The sequence below is a fragment of the Podarcis raffonei genome, chromosome 5, assembly GCF_027172205.1.
Source record: "Podarcis raffonei isolate rPodRaf1 chromosome 5, rPodRaf1.pri, whole genome shotgun sequence".
NCBI lineage: Eukaryota > Metazoa > Chordata > Lepidosauria > Squamata > Lacertidae > Podarcis > Podarcis raffonei.
Genome location: NC_070606.1, coordinates 32,673,993 through 32,693,853, shown reverse-complemented (window position 1 = coordinate 32,693,853; position 19,861 = coordinate 32,673,993). Strand labels below are relative to the sequence as shown.

General features: G+C 45.1%; 2 protein-coding genes across 4 annotated transcripts in view; one reads left to right on the top strand and one right to left on the bottom strand.

Moving 5' to 3' along the window:
* The window catches only part of SGPL1 (sphingosine-1-phosphate lyase 1), a 35,139-nt gene extending 28,899 nt beyond the window's left edge, over positions 1 to 6,240 (top strand). Inside the window, exons 11-15 of the mRNA XM_053388520.1 lie at positions 564 to 802; positions 1,719 to 1,865; positions 2,557 to 2,677; positions 2,802 to 4,892; positions 5,947 to 6,240. Coding sequence (XP_053244495.1) covers positions 564 to 802; positions 1,719 to 1,865; positions 2,557 to 2,677; positions 2,802 to 2,945 — 651 coding nt within the window. The 3' untranslated portion in view covers positions 2,946 to 4,892; positions 5,947 to 6,240. The remainder of the gene's footprint in view (positions 1 to 563; positions 803 to 1,718; positions 1,866 to 2,556; positions 2,678 to 2,801; positions 4,893 to 5,946) is intronic.
* A 48-nt stretch (positions 6,241 to 6,288) lies between these two features.
* PCBD1 (pterin-4 alpha-carbinolamine dehydratase 1) lies at positions 6,289 to 18,402 on the bottom strand. Of its 3 annotated transcripts, XM_053388523.1 has the most exons (5): positions 18,262 to 18,402; positions 16,845 to 16,886; positions 9,978 to 10,109; positions 7,939 to 8,019; positions 6,289 to 6,751 (listed from the first exon to the last, which is right to left on the bottom strand). In XM_053388523.1, exons 1-5 carry the CDS (start codon positions 18,262 to 18,264, stop codon positions 6,653 to 6,655), a joined length of 357 nt encoding a protein of 118 aa, XP_053244498.1. In that variant the 5' UTR covers positions 18,265 to 18,402; the 3' UTR covers positions 6,289 to 6,652. The 3 variants fall into 3 exon arrangements, with proteins under 3 accessions (XP_053244498.1, XP_053244499.1, XP_053244497.1); XM_053388524.1 differs by lacking the exon at positions 16,845 to 16,886 and having other exon boundaries at positions 18,262 to 18,401; XM_053388522.1 differs by lacking the exon at positions 18,262 to 18,402 and having other exon boundaries at positions 16,845 to 16,976.
* Between the last annotated feature and the right edge of the window lie 1,459 nt (positions 18,403 to 19,861).

Sequence of the window (19,861 nt, the reverse complement as noted above, 5' to 3'; positions counted from 1 at the left end):
TAGGTTCAGGGTATATAAGCATGATGGCAGGTGTGTACACCGCAGGAGAATTTACCTTTGCAAGAAAGGAGTGGACTTTAATAGAAGACTAAATGCAATAATTAATACATTAATCTTCAGAATGTTTGGAACTGGGTTCAGATGTGATCCTCTGTCTTTTTAGCAAGTTGACACCTGTCCCCTTGTTATGCCCCATCTTTGAACGAGACACTCCTAAATAGCTTGCAGGCTTCCCATAGGCATCTGCTTGGCCATGGTGAGAGCGAGATCCTGGTGCAGGTGGGTCTTTGGCCTCATCTGGCAGAGCTCTTACCTGTCCATAGACTTTCAGCAGCTGGAATGCTTTATAAGAAAAAAGAAAACCCACACGTAACATTTTAAAAATCACTGAAGCCAGTGTGGAATCATTAAGTTGCTGGTTTTACCCTGCAATTCCCTGCAGAAGAGGTTTGAACATGTCTGTGGAATTCAGTCTCCATCAGATTCTTGTGGGGGGGGGGATTTGTATTAAATGCTTGCTTTTTATTGTTTTGCAACTTGGACTCCCATCTCGTCCTCTGCAGTACGGCTATGCGCCAAAGGGCTCCTCCGTGATCCTGTACAGCAGTGAGAGATATCGGCAGTATCAGTTCTTCATTGCCCCTGACTGGCCAGGAGGTATCTATGCCTCCCCTACCATGTCTGGTTCCAGGCCAGGTGGCCTCATCGCAGCTTGCTGGGCGACCATGATGCACATAGGAGAAGATGGATATGTGGAATACACCAGGAAGATAATTGCAGCTGCGCGCTTCCTCGAAGCAGAGTATGTGCGGGGTTTAAAGGGGACAAAGCCAGGTGCTTCAAATAGAGATTTTGAGAGATGGTCGGGGCCACCCATCTGCCATTCATGACATCATAATGTTGTTGAAATTTGTCCACCTGCCAAATTTGGCCCATGAGGTTGATCCTGATAAGGACATGGCCCATGAAGCTAAAAGAGCCCTCCATCCTTGGGATAGCAGGTGGTGGCAGCTCCTTGAAGAAGAGAGGCACAAAGACTTGCTCTATGAAAACTTAAGAAAACGTTGGTCTCATTAAGATGTCATGCTAGACGGGATGGGGAAGCTATGGCCTTCCAGATGTTGTTGAACTACAGCTCCCATCTTCCCTGACCATGAGCCGCAGGTTCCCCACCACTGAGACAAACCATTGTTTAGTGTGATATGCACACTAGGCCTATGCAAGCCTAAAGCTCACATGCTGCCCTCTCCTGCTCCAGCCAGCATGGCTGCAAGGAGTTTGGAAATGTTTGCTTACATTTTCCTTTAACTGCGGCGTATTCATCAACCTTTCGTTTGTGTGAAATGAGCCAACTTGAAACCGTGGTTAAGTGACAGTGGGAAAGCTTCCGAATTGCTCCTTGCAGCTGTTCTGGAGGGAAAGAAGGGTGACACTGATAAGTAACCGCTTTCTGTGCTCTTTTAGGGGAAGATGGAGGGATTCCCTGAATTTAGAGGGAGGGAAGCCAGCCTTTGACAATAATAAAAATCTGAACAATATCATCAGAATTAAATGTAATTAGGGTGTATGAAACATTCCCCCCCCCCGTCAGTATCAAAAGGCAATAGGAATATTTTGATTTTGTTCTGTGAAGCGCCCCGAGACCTCTGGGTATAGGGCGGTATATAAATTCAATAAAGAATAATAGTGTAAACTTTTTGAACTTGCATCTTTTTAAGGCTGCGGAAAATTGACAACATCTTCATCTTTGGAAATCCCGAGGTGTCTGCACTCGCTTTGGGGTCGGACACATTTGACATATATCGGTTGTCAAACATGTTAATAACAAGAGGATGGAATCTGAACATTCTGCAGTTTCCTCCAAGGTGAGCTCATTGTGATCCTGGGTTCTGTGGGCTGAGTGCTTTGATGATCACCTGGGAGGTAGGAGAATGAGCAACAGTCAAGGAGCTGTTTTGGCGCTGGCCCCCCCACCTCTGAGGAAAATCTATTTACTGCAATAGCCACATTAGAAATTACTACATTTTACATGAGCCAAGTACTCAAGGCGTCTGGAGTGAGAGGGCATGGCAAGGAAGGGCAAAGGAATTCACATGCCGTTGCGCCACGATGCGACGAGGACGGGAAGCTTCTCCCGCATTTGATCTCGCAAAGATGCTTTTCTTTTTTAACTATTTTTTTAAACCAAAAAAGTGTTGGCACAGATGGCTTCTTCATTTCAATAGCAGAGCAAAAAAGGTATTGACTCGTTGGGTGTTCTGTGACTTCACAATGCTCTGAACAAATAGCTTGGTTTCTCAAGAGGAACAGGAAGCACAGAGAAGCAGCGCTTGCTGTTGCATTCATGTAAATTTACAGCCAGCTCCAGTCTGTGTTCGAAACCCAAAGCAGCTGCTGTATTCCACACAGGTGAGCATCGTGTATGGATGAAAGATGCTCTTCGGATCTACCAGCAGTTTTCTAGAACTAAAAGAAAGGCTATGTACAAATGCCTGCGAAACAGAACAGCACTATTGGGAACAAAGCTAATTTTTTTCTTTTTCTCTCCTTCCCTAGTATTCATTTTTGCTTAACCCAAGTGCACACGAAGCCTGGGGTGGTTGAACGGCTGCTGAACGACATCAAAGAATGTGTCCATGATATCATGAAGTTCCCCAAGGGCAAGACCACTGGCCTGGTAAGACGACCCTCAAATTCAAAGGGGATGCTTTGGTTTGAATTTCAGCAGGAGCGTCTTGCGTTTGCAAAAAAAAAAGCTTGGATGCGTTTACTGACTTTTCTTTTTGTTTTGACTTTTATAGGGTGCTATCTATGGCATGGCCCAAGCCGTCCCCGACAGGAATATGATTTCAGAGATTGCTGGTTCTTACTTGGACTGCCTGTACAGCACGGAAATGCCTCCTTCGTCTGAAGCACATGTGAACGGGTCTCCAGGCCACCATTGATTCTGTGTGCCTTGTCCGCTGATGGATGGTATTCTAAAGAATTCCAGGGGAAGGGAATGTTGGTCTTCCTGCAGATCATATGGCAGCTTGATCTCTGTTCTTGTCCCATCTCTCTTTCTGATAAGCATCGGCTCTGTTCACCATTTTGTTTATGTGAGCATTCAGAGTTAAGTGGTTTCCCTCCCCACTTTCTTTCTAATACTAACTCCTTGTGTTTCTTCACACTTGCTCACTGCTGCTACTACTAGTCTTCAACAGAACAGCTATATTTATGGCCACTACGACTCCATTCTACACCCCTCATTCTCAGGTGTTCAAAATCTATACATTCCTTTCCTTCCTCCTGCTTGGCTTCTGTTTGTTTGTGCTGAATGATGAGCCATGGGAAAAGAACTGAAAGTGTTGGAAGAGGAGAAAGGAGAAGCTTGTTTGTCTGTTTTTTCCAAATCACCAGGTGTGGGATTTGCTCTGAAATGGAGATACGAGGTACTTAACTGTTCGTTTCCCCCATGGTACAATTTTGTTGCTTTCCTCTTTCTCTGGATTTTTTTACAGTGCCGCCCACAGCCCTATTGAGTCGTGGCGTATCTGTGGAACAGCTTCAAGGGCAACACACTTATTCAGTTATCTGAATGTTTTGCTCCAGCTTAAAATAATGCACTCTCAGCAGTGTTAGAAAGCGATTTTGCGATTCCTAGCTGCCAGAATTGGATTCTGAGAAGTCCAGAGCTCTGCTCTCCTTCCTGCAACTGGTTGTGAGCTTTTATAAAAGTGGAGAGCACTAACATCAACTTTTTGTTTTGTTTTAAATGTAATCTTACAATAGCGGACTCCGTTTGGCTTTGTTTGTGCTGCGTTGACTGTAAGGCACATTTCTAAAAAGAGCACGCACAGGTTTGCCTTAATGTTGATAGCATTCCCCCTGGGAAGCCCAGGAAGGAAGCAGAATACCGTCAGTCAACAGGTGATCAACTCTTTTGTGGTACTATACTGAAAACAACCTCAGTGTTGAATCAGCCTCAGGTATAATGAAAACATTCCTCTCCCCGTTCCTATTTATAGGTAGAACAGGATTTCACAACTGTTTTGGGCTACCTGCTGACTAGGAGGAGTGGTCTTCACTTGTATTCTGATTGTATACAGTTTGCTTTTAGAAAACAGCTATAATTCCTGCGCAAAGCTGAGAAAAGCAGGCACCAGTAGCTTCTTCCAAGGTTTGAAGTGAGGCTGAAAGCAGAGTTTTCATTTGGGACTTGAGCCATTTTGATACAGCACTAAGTACTTCACTGGGTCAGTCTCATGAAATATTTCATTACCTCCTACTTGGTAGCAGTGCTTCCTTTGAAGGAAGCACAAATGTGAATTTACAGAATTGTAGATTTGTGAAGCACATTGTTTTCCGCCATTATGACAGAATCCTTTTTGTGGCTTGATTTGTTCCGCGGGACATCTTCCCTTTTGACTATTGGGAATATTGGCTTAGCCCTCCATAGCCATCTTTCTGAATTAGTTTTAAATCTAGCCAGTCCAACCAGAATGCTTTGCATACAACTTGTACTTGTACAGAGCTCATGATAACTTACTACTGTGTGCTGTTCACCAAGTTGACAGTTCTGCATTGTTTAAGAAAGGGAAACATTTGACCATCACATCCTTGTGCATAATTCACCCAGAAATGTGTTTCAAGTAGTTCTGATTATGTTTTAGAGTGGAATGAAACTCTTGTCAGTTTCTGCAAGAAATGAGTTGGGTTTTGCAGTCCAATCAGGAAGTCGAACATGTGTTTGCATACCACTTTTTAAAAAAATTATCCTGTAGGATACTGTCTCGGTACTATTTTATTTTGAACGCATAATCCATGTTTACTTTATCATGCATCATGTATACAATTCCAGGTTTAAAATAAAAAAAATCTAGGGCAGAAAAAAATAGTTGTTTTTTAATATTGTTGGGATGACTTTTCCATTTAGCAGATAAGATTTTTAAATGTAGAGCTGCATTCACCGGTAAACTTTTTTCAAATTAAGAGAGTAAGTACTCACCTATGCTTCCAAAGTATTGTACAACCTTCCACAAATTATCAAGTATTATTAAAATTGCAGGTCTGCTGCCAAATTTGTTTTTAACTTGGTTTTACAAAAGTGTAAAATGTGAGAGTACATTCCATTTTCCTTTTCAGGTACAGTGGTACCTTGGTTCTCGAACTTAATCCGTTCCGGGATTCCATTCGACTCCTGAAACCATTCAGAAACCAAGGCACAGCTTTTGATTGCCTGCAGAAGCTTCCTGCACTCAATCGGAAGCTGCAGAGGGAGGTCAGCTTCCGAAAAATGTTCGCAAACCGGAACACTCACTTCCGGGTTTGCGAGTCAATTTGTTTGACAACTAAGCCGTTTGGGAACCAAGGTACCACTGTATTGAGACAAACACTCACAGATGTTGTTTACTAAAGGGTGCGATCCTATGGTCCCAGGGGCCAGAGCATAGACTGGATCTGTCCTTCTGACATCACAGCTTGGACCTCTGCAAGGGATTTATCTCCCTTCTGAGATGGAACAACCAGAAATGGGACATTCTAAGAAATGGTTTGGATCCGAAAGTCATCCTAGTTCCCTACCCCACCCACCTCAAACTTGAGAGACATTTTTATTACATTTATATGCCAGCTTTTTCTTCCAAGGATCTCGAGGTGGTGTACATGGTTCCTCCTCCCCATTTCACCCTCACAACCACCCTGTGAGGTAAGTTAGGCTAAGAGATGGTGGCTGGTCCAAGGTCATCCAGTGAGCATCATGGCCGAGTAGAGAATTGAACCCTGCTCTCCCAGGTCGACACTCTAACCATTTAATTATGCTCATTGAAGTAACTGTAAAGCTGAAAAGAGGACATGGCAATGGAGGGCAGTCCTGTGCCTTTCCTCCACCCAATAGGATGCTGGATAAGGTGGCAGGCTTGCCTTAAAATCCCACACACGCACACATCCCTTGCTTTTCTCAAAAAGCATGCAATCACTTATCATGCCCTGGTAGAGAAAATGCCTGGTTTGAGTTCAGTCTGCTCATTGGTGTTCTAGAATATGCCCTTCAGCAGAAAGAAGGTAAGACTCTGGTTAATGGGACAGATGATAAGTTTATTGTAAACTGCTTAAGTCACAAGCCAGGTTGACTGTAACTGTATCACAGGCAGGGCTGGGCAATACCTGGTTTTATCACCAGCTAAAAAGATTACAATAGACCGATATATCACAATGTCTGAAATAAAGGATGGAGCTATGTAGAGGCACTGGCTGGCTTCACGGTTGTCCCCACAATGTGATTTTTGCATAGCACAAACATACACCATGATTGGCAGGTCAAAAATTATGAAACGGATATCACGATATGAACTTCAAACCAGTTTTGGACAATATCTCGCCTACCCCAAAGGTAGCTTTTTACTGTGCTGGTATAATACTGCTTGAACAGACTACGGAGTAGCAACACTGAATTCTGAGAGGCAATAAACATGCCACGAGACAGCTTTGACTAAAAAACAAAATAATGCAATGGCATGGATTTTTAAAATGGCAGGGTACCACCATGCACTGGGCTAATACTAAGGCTCTTTCAGCAACTGGATAAAACTAATTATCTGCATCAACATCTCACACTTCTCCCTTGGCATTGCCTTGGCCAACTAAAGACTGTAGATTGCAAGGATGGCAGATTCTAAGCCAGCGTGTTTGCCACTTGCTCTATGAAGCTGGCCAAGTTGATATCCCGCTCCGATAAGCCTCCACACTCATGGGTGCTCAAGGTTATGTGAACCTACAAATACAAAAAACAAAAATGTAGTCATCATGCTGAGTGGGAATAGAGGAAGCACACGTCAAGTTTGCAAGCACCCTAGAGCAGTAGGACACATTTTAAAAGTTCAGTACTGCAGTACGAAGTACCTCTTACTCTTGGCCCCAGAGAGTACACCAGCACAATTTAAGGCTTAATCCAGAACTTTCCATGTTGGTGACACGCTTTTTAGACGTGCATCATTTCACAACATGGTATAATTCAGTTTTGCATCATTTCATGACACAGTAGTTCAGTTTTTACTAGCAAACTAACCCCTTTCCGGCCCCGGGAGGAGCGTGGGGAGCATTGGCGCAACACACCTACACACTGCAGCCAACACAGTGTTTGGAAAACTCTAGCTTCATCTATGCCACATACATTAGGAGGATCCACTTTGGATCTAGGGGAATTCTAAAGAGCTCTGTTGCTTCTTAACTGCTGGTGAAACACTGATTTTAAAGTGGAAAAAAGAAATACTGATGCCTTGGCCAAGGAACATGATCCTCCTTTTATGCAACCTAAGAGGAAGACTATGAATTACAGTACACTATAGGAATAAATAGCAAAGCCCTAGTGGTTCCTTCCCCTTCTTTTGCATTGGAAAAGGAAGAGTTGTTTACCCAGGCAGAGGACTGTAGTAGAGAATCTGACTTGTTTGCAGAAGGTCCCAGCATTTGCAGCTGGGGCTGGGAATACCCCCATGCCTGACACCTAGACAGCTGCTGCCAGTCAAGGGTAGACTATACTGAGCTAAGTTGCACCCATCTTCTGGCTCTGTCTAAGGCAGCTTCCTGGATTTCTAACTGCCCCCTGTCAAGTCCCTACAGAATACCATACCTTTGAAAGAAAGAGGACAGGCCCAAGTTGGCTGGCAGGGGTAAAATGTAGCTGGTAGGTGACATTTTGGAGGGAGGGTTAATACCCCTCCCCTTCTAGGCTCCTCAATGGGACATGCTTAAGGGGGGATGGAAAGCACGTTTGGTTATCTTGACCTTAAGCCAGTAGCATTTAATCACATGCAGATCAATCCTACTCATGTCTACTCAAAAAGTTAGCCTCATTGAGCTCAGCGGGGCTTACTCCCAGGTGAAGGGTGTATATTATAAGACTGGAGCCGCAGACCGCTTTGTCTGAGCTTGGACAGCCAACTGTTTGTTCTCTCTTACCTTGTTGTAGACATTGAACCATTCAGGGTGGTGGTCCAGTTTTTCTGCCTGCAGAGCTACTCTGGTCATAAATCCAAAGGCCTGCTCACGAGATGCAAAGGGCAAGTTAGGAAAGCACACACATGGAAGTTCGCAGGTGATGAACTTCATAAATATCAATACTCATTTCTCTCTGTACAAGCTTGCCATTGACTCTTACAGAGTTTAAAAGAATGGACAGTCATTGACAGCACAGTACTGTACACAATGTAATAATTTGGTAGAGAAGGGTTTACCATGGGGAGGCTTAAACTGGATTTAAGTTAAACTATTGCCCTGAGGGGGGGACGCGGGTGGCGCTGTGGTCTAAACCACTGAGTCTAGGGCTTGCTGATCAGAAAGTCGGCGGTTCAAATCCCTGCGACGGGGTGAGCTCCCGTTGCTCGGTCCCAGCTCCTGCCAACCTAGCAGTTCAAAAGCACGTCAAAGTGCAAGTAGATAAATAGGTACCACTCTGGTGGGAAGGTAAACGGCGTTTCCGTGCGCTGCTCTGGTTCACCAGAAGTGGCTTAGTCATGCTGGCCACATGACCCGGAAGCTGTACGACGGCTCCCTCGGCCAATAAAGCGAGATGAGCGCTGCAGCCCCAGAGTCGGCCATGACTGGACCTAATGGTCAGGGGTCCCTTTACCTTTATTGCCCTGAGGGACAGCTCAGTCAGTAAAGCATGAGACTTAATTTCAGGATCATGGGTTCAAGCCCCATGTTGGGTGCAAGGGGGTTGGACCAGATGGTGCTTGTGGTCCCTTCCAACCCTTCTATGATTCAAAGTTCTGAATTGGCATAAACAATATCCTGCTGCCTGGAGTAAGAGTTAAGACGGGGTGCAATCTAGCACCAGTCAAGTCAATGGTAGTTCTTTTCCCTGAAAGTGTTAGGGACTGCACACATGATGCTGTTCCATCAAATAAATACACTTAAGTGCAAATAAATGTTAAGACTAATATGGCACTAACACACACAATTGTTTAAAAATTCAAATAGCAGCAGCTTGTGTGTGTGATGTAGATAGATCTATATATCGGGATCACAGCTGATTCTCTGCTGCATTCCTGAGAAAAATGCCAAACTGCTATTAGCACTCGGAGGAAAATCCCCTTTTGCTGGGAATGTGTGTGTGTGTTCCTAATGAGAATATAGGTTTATAGGGTTAAATTTGCCTTCCACAGCCTCTACAATTCTGTTTGCATCAGATGAGATGGTGGCAGAGAAGACAATAACTATTTGCATTTTATTTTTAAAATCCTGCATGTTAAGGGCAAACACATATTTGGCCTCCAGGGTTCTATAAACACAGTAAAAAAGGAAGTTACAACACACAAAAAACCTACATTCAGAGATAGTGCTAGGTTAAGATCTCTAAGGTTTGAGCAGCAGCAGCTCCTATGCCTAGGCATACACTTCTGCCATTCTGCAGGGGACCCTGAAGCACTCCAATGGGAAGCAGTGGCAAGCCCTGACCTTTGACCCTGGCAAGCTCTATCTGGATGATACAGCTGAACTCACACAACACAGCTGTTTGCCTTGGTCATAGAATGCTGATGGGTTGGCCATCTCTTCCTCCCTCTCTCCATGGAGGTGTCATGCTACAGCTGCACCCCTAGCCAAGTCCTACATCAGGGGTCAGCAAACTTTTTGAGAAGGGGGCCGGTCCACTGTCCGTCAGACCTTGTGGGGGCTGGACCATATTTTGGAAAAAACAATAGTGAACGAATTCCTATGCTCCACAAATAACCCAGAGATGCATTTTAAATAAAAGCACACATTCTATTCATGTACAAACACACTGATTCCCAGACCGTCTGCAGGCCGGACTGAGAAGGCGATTGGGCTGGATCCGGCCCCCAGGCCTTAGTTTGCCTACCTATGTCCTACAGCAAACAGAGGGCTGCAGTGGGGCAGGGAGCGGGTTTAAGCTCCCATTGCTACCTGCTTGAGCTTCCCTGGAATAAAATGCAGACAAAAGAACTATGATGCGGGGATATTATTATTTTTTGTACCCGATTGAAGTCCTTGAAGTGGAACTCCTTGTAAATGGCATCTCTGCCCTCCACCTCATTCCATCCAACAGCTCTGAGATTGGGCAGCAGCTGTTCTCTCTCTTCGCCGCTTAGTCTGTGGGCTTTTCCTGCCTAGGAAAGAGAGCAAGAGAGAGAGAGAAAGTGGAACTGCCGCAAGAGTTTTAAAATCACCTTCAGAATTTCATAATACAAGCTTCATTTGGAATGCACACTCTCAACTGGGGCAGAAAGCAGGACAACCGGTCTTGGAAGAAGAGACAAACTAGTGCGCACATCAGCGAATGACAAAGCAAAACATCTGAACTCTCCATTTCGAAAAAGTAATTCGGACTGAAAGCTCAGAGGGTGGTTTGTTCCATGCATGTGAGTAGACTTGCAGCTGAGCAACAGATGAGCAACCAAAGAACATCCGTTGGAGCAGGTCAGGTGTGGGAAGGGATTTGTCCACAAGCCTTTTGATAGGGTAAGGCAGGCATGGCCAAACTTGACCCTCCAGATGTTTTGGGACTACAATTCCCATCATCCCTGACCGCTGGTCCTGTTAGCTAGGGATGATGGGAGTTGTAGTCCTAAAACATCTGGAGGGCCAAGTGTGGTCATGCCTGGGGTAAGGTGTTCATACTTCGCTTGTTTCAGAGTTATTCTCGATCAATTGAACCATCTGGGTGAGAACATGTGACAAGATGTTTGTTTCACTTTCAACTACTACTCACAACGTTTGGGTCTTGCTACATTTTTTTCCTTTCTTTGTGGTAAACCCCACAAAAAAAATTGTAATATGCCATTAGGAACAGCCCAGTGTATATGTTACCTACAGTAGAGGTGAGGAATGGGGCTCTCCAGGTGTTGTTGAACAAAGCTCCCATCACCCCTGGCCAATGGCCATGCTTTCTAGTACTTATAGGAGTTGAAATCCAGGTGTTTGAACCCATCCTTTGGCCAACAGGCTAAATTGCAAGCCCTTCCGTATCCCCTATTCACTGGGCTCTATCTTGGCAGCAGTTAACCAGCTACGCTAGGCTATACACCTAGGGCTTATGAACGAGAGAACCACCGATTTGAAGACACAACAGTACACACTGCTTGGCAACTTTACCTGGAATCTAGAGAAAAGTGCGTCATCCACTAGCAACGGAATCCTGCTTTTAGGCATTTTCACTGTCAACAAGTTGCTATCAATTTGGTTTTTTGCGGCATGCAGTTGGTGTCTGTGATTAGACGCTCTCCTAAACTGCACCACAACGCACACCTGCAACGTCACATCACGTGCGCTGTTGGGGTGCAGTGCATTTTCTGTCTTTGGGAAAGCTTTTCTTAAAGCATGCGGCTATTATTCTCTGGGAAATAGGAAGCACCAATGTTTATATGAAGAGAGAAGAAGAGGATTTTGGATTTGATATCCCGCTAATTTATCACTACCCTGAGGAGTCTCAAAGTGGTTAACAATCTCCTTTCCCTTCCTCCCCCACAACAAACACTTTGTGAGGTGAGTGAGGCTGAGAGACTTCAGAGAAGTGTGACTAGCCCAAGGTCACTCAGCAGCTGCATGTGGAGGAGCGGAGACGCGAACCCGGTTCACCAGACTACAAGACTACCGCTCTTAACCACTACACCATGCTGGCTCCCAGTGAAGTGGGTTGGGGAGAGAGAAACACTGCTTCACATTAACCAGCTTGTTTGCGGTTAATGGTTAAAAGCTATTGCATTACTTTGTTCTGCCATTTAAACTCGCCTGGATATTGGGAGGGACAGAGAGCGGCAAATCAGGAACAGCCAGTACTGTTGTCCATAGCACAATAATATTGGAAGCAGTCTCTCTAATGCAATGAACCCCTCCCCAGTCTGCAGCAGATTTTGTTTGAACCAGAATTTTATAAATTGAACCACTTTGGGTAATATTTTATATAACTGCTATTACCGCTGGGGTGGAGGGAAGGTGGAGAAAAACCACACCATTATTATGCAAGAACATGCTTCCCAATCCATGGCGATCCAAGGATAGGCTGGCTTATGTAAGGCAGTGTCGTCAGCAGGAGGCACAACCAGTCTTTGCCCAGCCATGGCCTTGCAAGGTCTTTGATAAGGTCATGAGACTGAGTGTCCCAACACAGCCCACTGCCTACTAATTGTATCATACTTGCTGCTTGCCAGCTATTCCCATCCTGTGCTAATTGCTGATGGGACTGTAGATCCACAAGGCACCTACTCAAAAGTGATCTCCATTTTTTATTTTTTATTTTTTTACAGAAGAGGAGGGACACTAACTAGGGAACCCTCCCATTCATCTTTATTGGTTTTTTTTATAACAGAAATGCTTTCTTAACATGAAATCACAATGTAAAATTTCAGTTTTCTTGTTGATAAACATGTAATTCTAAATCATAATAAAGAAAAACAAAGATATATTCTTATTCCTTTGATTCATTGATATTCTAATTACCTCTGACTTCCCTGCCCTTCTTTACTTGGGTCTTTTAAAGTTCTTGGTTGAGTGCATATCATTATAAAGCTAAGTTGTTGGTAACAAACTTTTATTACTATTTAATGTTTCCCATTACAAGAGTTAATCTAAACCAGTCAAAATTTTTAGTGCTCCGCAGTGGTCTATCAGGTATTATTTAAATATATTCCAATCTTTACTTTTTTTATTGTTGTTTCGCTTGATCCCTTATCTGCCCTGTCAGTTTGTCCATCTCAGCATATTCCATCAGTTTAATCAGCCAATCTTTTTTTTTTATGGTATGGTTTCACTTTTCCAATTCTGTGCAATCAAAACACTCGCCGCTGTGGTGGCATACATGAATAGTTTCTTTAAGTCTCTTGGAATCTCCCTCCTGATAATCCCTAAAAGAAATGCCTCAGGTTTTTTGGGAAACGAAATTTTGAACATCTTTCTCAACTCATTATAAATTAAATCCCAAAATTCCCCCATTCTTTTGCAGTTCCACCAAACGTCGTGCCTCCTGCTGACGGCACTGCCTTACATAAGCCACACATTGATCCCACCGCCTCCTTGCATTTCCAACACTGGTCTGAATTATTTTTGTACATTATTGCTAATTTACTCGGTTTTATGTACCAACAGTAGAAGATCTTCATATAGTTTTCCTTAATAGTATAACATGCTGTGAACTTGACGTCTTCCCTCCACAGTTTTTGCCAATCTGAGAGTTGTATATTATGACCTAGATCTCTTGCCCACTTTACCATGATGGATTTTACCTCCTCATCTTTAACTGACCATTCTAATAAAATTTTATACATTTTGGAACATTTAACAAGGCTGTAGAAGCCTTGTCAACCTGTTTCCTTATGTAAAGCCTCTTCTGTGTCCAGACTCACTACAGTGGTACCTCGGGTTACATACACTTCAGGTTACATACGCTTCAGATTACAGACTCTGCTAACCCAAAAATAGTACCTTGGGTTAAGAACTTTGCTTCAGGATGAGAACAGAAATCGTGCTCCGGTGGCGCGGTAGCAGCAGGAGGCCCCATTAGCTAAAGTGGTGCTTCAGGTTAAGAACAGTTTCAGGTTAAGAACAGACTTCCGGAACGAATTAAGTACTTAACCTGAGGTACCACTGTATTTGACATCTGTCCACTTTTTTGTCGTCCCCTCAATGCATTGATGGGCCCTGTTCAAGAACAGGGGCTAGCAGAGCACCAAAGGGGGGGGGGCTGGTGCCTAGGGCAGGCAGAGCCAACACATTCTAGCTTGGACCACATCCTCATCTCTGCAGAGTTCTCCAACAGCAAGACGGAGGCTGAGGAAGCTGGCAGGCAATTTCATCCCTGCAAGTAGAAAGGCAGTTGGTGGGGGGCTGGCAGTGCCCCACTTGCCCTAAAGGACCAGTCTCCATGAGCTGACAACACTATGCTGGTGGGTTGTGTTTTTCAACAACTAAAACAAAGCAAAGAATTTGTTTTTGCCAAGCACCCAAGGCTGAATGCGCACAAGTTAAACTTGCGTAAGTTGTGGGCTTACTGTACATTGTTTTATAACACAACCACAACTTTGCATCACCATGCAATACTTAAGATAAGTTACTGAATATCAAATATTTCTGTAATTAGCCTGCCTTTCCCGTTAGGGCAATTTGCTTGGACTAGACGCCACTGTGGTTTCTTAAAAGGACAACAAAGAAGCTTTTGTGGATAGCTCAGTTGGTTAGAGCGTGGTTCTGATGATGCGAAGGTCACAGGTTTGATCCCCATATGGGGCAGCTGCATATTCCTGAATTGCAGGGGGTTGGTCCAGATGAACCTGAGAGTCCCTTCCAACTTTGCAATTCTATGAAAACATATTCATATTAGATCAGGGAAGCATCACTAAGGCGATGTCTGGTAGGTTCCTGCTTTGACCATCTTACAAACCAGCTGAAGATGTGGATTGTTTAAGACTCTGGTCATGTGTATAAACACACACACACACACACGTATATGAGATTCTTGAGGCTTCTGTCGTGTATGAGCTAACTCACACTGCTAGTGTGTAGAGCAGGCTTCCTCAAACTCAGCCCTCCAGATGTTTTTGGCCTACAACTCCCATGATCCCTAGCTAGCAGGACCAGTGGTTAGGGATGATGGGAACTGTAGTCTCAAAACATCTGGAGGGCCTAATTTGAGGAAGAGAAACCTTCACAAGACTGGAATCCCCCAAAGGGTGGGGCCTTTCCTTTGATCCTCCAGATGTTGTTTTATTCCTCTTAGCTCCCACCAAGATAACCAATGGTCAGGTATGGCTGGAGATGCACTTCAACAACCATTAGAGAGCCACCCTACTGTAATACAGCAAGCTCACGGAGGGCTAAGAACAGTCTTCCCCCAACCTGGCGCCCTCCAGATGTTTCGGACTACCAACTCCTGCCAGCCCCAACCAGTCAGGTATGATGGGAGTTTCCAGTCCAACAGTATCTGGAGGGTCGCAGGACCCTCACCCCTATACCCTGCAGGGAATATTCAGGGAGTCACTCAAAGGGGTTTCTTCCCATTTTCATCTCAGCCAATTGTTTTGCTGAAGTGCAGCTGCACTGAGTAAACACTGCTCGGTGCAATAAAGCTCCAGCCTTTGCCCTTTGAGTGAGATCAGTAGATAAGCTGGCACAAGGTATCTTAGCAACAATAAAGGAGAAGGGACAGGAGGAAGGGAGGCTGCCGGAGCCCACTGCTTTTTGCTCTTCCAATAACCGTCTGCTAGAAGGGAGGAGGCAACTGACCAGAGAAAAGGAAAACGGGGGTTCACCTCTATCATGTGAATGGATGGTTCAAGAGCTCGCATTCAGTTTTAAGATGGATGTCGGTGCTGTCAAGGCAGCCAGCACACACTGGTGCGGTTCTTCCACTTTATCCTTGAAGTGGTTAGTGCTCCAGCAATTAATGGAAGGTTAAAAACAAATTCGGATAAGGCAGGCTCTCCACTCCTGAAAGGGGTAAGTCTCTGGGAGTGGGATTGTGCCACAACTCTTGCAAATCCCGGGCCATGACAAAAAAACAAGATAAGGTAGTGATGACTAAGCAAGGATAAATCAATTCTTTTCAGTCCTATGGAAAAAAACCACTTCTTTCCATGGGGGGAAAAGAGGGATTGAACCACCCTTTTATAGGTTAAACAAATCAACACTTTAATTATGCAACCTTGCCATACAATGCAAGAATGGGATTTTAAAGTGACACTCCTTGATTTCATCTATTCAGTTTGAAGACAACATTCTCTTCCTGGCACACTTAATTTGGCAGGCTTTGCCCCACTTCCAGATGCTGCCTAGAAATGGAGAGAGATTACATCCATCAAGGATGCATACAGAAGTCTCATAGACAAGTCTAGAGAAGGCCTCACCTACTAAGGCAGGGATGGAGAACCTGCAGCATCTTGTTGGACCCCATCTCCCATCATCCTTGATCACTGGCCATGTTGACTGGGGCTGATGGGAGCTGGAGTTCAGCAAATTCCCCATCCCTGTGCAGGGTCTGTGATGTTGTGCCACTGTTAAAAATGGCAGGCATTCAGCATGAAGACATTCAGAAGACACAAATGATGGGTGGAGGACAGTGTCCTTCAGCCTTAAGTCTGCAGATGCTGGTGGGACACCTCTTCCCATTATCCCTAGCCAGTTTGGCCAACAGTTAGGAACGGAGAGAGCAGCCGAGGTCCAGAATATCTGGATAGCATGCATTTGTGGTAAGTCTGAACAAGGTATCCACTAGCAATCCCTTTGCTGCTTGTAATTAGGTCCTAAAGTAAACAGCTTCCAATTCATTTGGCAATTGTCTATTTATAAAGGTCACAAAGGGTTGGAACCAAACTGCAGGAGTTGCATTTAGATCCCACTGCTATCAGTTGAGCTTAAGTTAGTCATGACTAACTCAAGCCCCCTTGATTGCAGTGGGACTTCAACACAACTGGTCCCAACCTATGATGTTTTACTTTAGTTTGCAGGCTTATGGGTAAACGTGTTACTAGGATTCTTCATCCTTGGTCTTGACAGCCACTAGCTTTAACCATTTCCTTACCCACTGAGTATCATGCCTCTTGCCAGCTTGCTCCCCCTCTCTAATGCTTCTGACCATGAGTCCTAGGCTGTGGGTGTGTATGTTTAATGCCTCACAGATCTGATGTGCTTTGCCCCCTTTCCTCTCCAACATAGGAAACAAAAAACGCTTTCCACATGCTTTCCACAAACCATTAAAGTCCACATGCTTCTCATTACAGCAGACTGCCGAAAGCATTTGAGGGGGAACGTCACACCAACAAATGCAATTTTCTAACTTCCTGGACCCAGTTATAAACAACAGATGCATGAAAAGCTAATTCAGGCATACAACAGAAGTTACTTTGTCTACTTACTTGGAACTTAAAAAGGTATAGCAACTCCCTTTCAGGCTTCAGCTGGGGATGGCAAAAGTTGCAAAATGTATTACCCAAAAGGCAACAACATCCTCCACTCCCCCAAAACTCACACATGAAACATTGACTGTGTATGCACCATCCATTTAAAGCACACGTCCCCCCAAGAATCCTGGGAACTCATTTAAAGATACAGGGAATTGAAGCTCTATAAGGGGCAAACAACAGTTCCCAGAGTCCTTTTTTGGGAGGGTGTGTGTGCTTTAAACCAGATGTTTCCAAGCTTGGGTACCTAGATTTTTTTTTACTACAACTCCCATCATCCCAACTAGCTAGCAAGACCAGTGGTCAGGGTTGATGGGAGTTAGAGTCCCACCTCTCCATTCTTAAGGAAATCAGCCCTGAGTGCTCACTGGAAGGACAGATCCTGAAGCTGAGGCTCCAATACTTTGGCCACCTCATGAGAAGAGAAGACTCCCTGGAAAAGACCCTGATGTTGGGAAAGATGGAGGGCACAAGGAGAAGGGGACGACAGAGGACGAGATGGTTGGATAGTGTTCTTGAAGCTACCAGCATGAGTTTGACCAAACTGCGGGAGGCAGTGGAAGACAGGAGTGCCTAGCGTGCTCTGGTCCATAGGGTCACGAAGAGTCGGACATGACTAAATGACTAAACAACAACAACAACAACAACAGAGTCCCACAACATCTGGGGACCCAAAGTTGGGAAAGGCTGATTTCAGTGCCTCTTTCACCTGTCTGCTTCAGTCCCTCCCCAAAACAGGAGCAGCAATCTCAAGGCTGAAGGCTCTTAAAGCAACATTTACACCTAGCCAGGGACAAAATTAGGCTTTATTTCACCCATGCTGGGAACCTCAATGGCGCCCCTCTGGAGGCTTCACGGGGGGGGGGGGACCTGGCTAGCCCCTCCTCACCCCCTAGCTAAAAACAGAAAATGCCAGACGCTCTCTCCTTCCCTGCCCCCACTGTCCACCCCCTTGCTCTGCTGGGTTCAAAGGTGCCACGGTTCTTATAGGACGCCAAACCGACGTATTTTATGACTGTCCGTGTGCCTAACAAGAGTATAACTGTCGTAGCCGTAGAAATACTACAGCTTTCAAAGAGATCCGTTGAAATGCAAAAGACAGTGACACCTTAAGACATTGGGATTCTCCCCATCTTCGAGTCTTGAGCCTAAGCACACACACAAAAAACCCTTCCTCCCGCTCCGCCCCTCCTTTAAAGAAGGGCAGGGCGTTTAATTTGGCTTATGCATTAACTCGTCCACCTATTTCACCTGAGCGGGTACACCTCCCTCAGTGCCTCCGCCGCTTTTGCACCGGGAGGGATCTCTTAAGCTAGTTTTGCAAGCCACCGTGCAAAGAACCTGCAACAAGAAAGCACCTTCTCTAACTTACCATGCTTGCAGCCGTTTAACTAGCAGCCGGGTTGTGCAAGCAACAGGAGGGCGGGCGGGCGCTCATAGCACCGCCCGGGCGCTTCGTGGACGTTCCGCTCTCGGCCTTGCGTTGGCGGAAGAGGGCGGGGTCTCTGTCCGCAGGCTGCTCACTAGAAGCGGGAGTAGCTTTTTCAATGATTAACCAGTGACGTATCAGCGGAGGTGGAATCTCCTCCGAAGCGTTCCGAAGCGGCCCTTTGATCCTGAATGGAACAAGGGTTCGCGCGAGGGGGCGGGCCAGATTAAGGGTGAGCGAATACTCCGCCAACGCAAGAGGATGCTGTGTGATTTGCCAGAGATTCTCTAGCGGTGATTCCTGCATTGCCAGGCGGGTTGGGCTAGATGACCGCGTGGGTCACTTCCGACTCTACAATTCCATGATTCTAAGATGGGCAGAAATCTCTATGTGGGACGAGAAGCTACAGTTAGAACTGGATATGGAACAACTGATTGGTTCAAAATTGGGAAAGGAGTAAGACAAGGCTGTATATTGTCTCCCTGCTTATTTAACTTATATGCAGAATTTATCATGCGAAAGGTTGGGCTGGATGAATCCCAAGCTGGAATTAAGATTGCTGGAAGAAATATCAACAACCTCAGATATGCAGATGACACAACCTTGATGGCAGAAAGTGAGGAGGAATTAAAGAACTTTTTAATGAGGGTGAAAGAGGAGAGCGCAAAATATGGTCTGAAGCTCAACATCAAAAAAAGAAGATCATGGCCACTGGTCCCATCACCTCCTGGCAAATAGAAGGGGAAGAAATGGAGGCCGTGAGAGATTTTACTTTCTTGGGCTCCATGATCACTGCAGATGGTGATAACAGCCACGAAATTAAAAAGACACCTGCTTCTTGGGAGAAAAGCGAAGACAAACCTAGACAGCATCTTAAAAAGCAGAGACATCACCTTGCCAACAAAGGTCCGTATAGTTAAAGCTATTTTTCCCCCAGTAGTGATGTATGGAAGTGAGAGCTGGACCATAAAGAAGGCTGATCGCCGAAGAATTGATGCTTTTGAATTATGGTGCGGAGGAGACTCTTGAGAGTCCCATGGACTGCAAGAAGATCAAACCTATCCATTCTTAAGGAAATCAGCCCTGAGTGGTCACTGGAAGGACAGATCGTGAAGCTGAGGCTCCAGTACTTTGGCCACCTCATGAGAAGATAAGACTCCCTGGAAAAGACCCTGATGTTGGGAAAGATTGAGGGCACAAGGAGAAGGGGACGACAGAGGACAAGATGGTTGGACAGTGTTCTTGAAGCTACCAGCCTGAGTTTGACCGAACTGCGGGAGGCAGTGGAAGACAGAAGTGCCTGGCATGCTCTGGTCCATGGGGTCACGAAGGGTCGGACACGACTAAACAACTAAACAACAACAACAAAATGGGCAGCAACTGCTGATGGGAGCAGAGCTTTGCTCCTATTCCAAGGTTCCATTGCATTCAAATGCACATAGAAGTGAAATCCCAGATAAGTGGGGTCAGGATTGCAGCCCTGCTTATAATCCATTAAAACAGGATGTGGAGATCTGAAAAAATGACATAGGACAACAAATAC

What these genes read in the sequence shown, in the direction of transcription:
- PCBD1 (XM_053388522.1), bottom strand. Translation starts at nt 16,961, where the DNA reads ATGTGTGAGTTTTGGGGGAGTGGAGGATGTTGTTGCCTTTTGGGTAAT. An exon ending in TATACCTTTTTAAGTTCCAA is followed by an intron (nt 10,110 to 16,844) that starts GTAAGTAGACAA and finishes TCTCTTTCCTAG; the next exon opens with GCAGGAAAAGCCCACAGACT. An exon ending in ACTTCAAGGACTTCAATCGG is followed by an intron (nt 8,020 to 9,977) that starts GTACAAAAAATA and finishes TCTCGTGAGCAG; the next exon opens with GCCTTTGGATTTATGACCAG.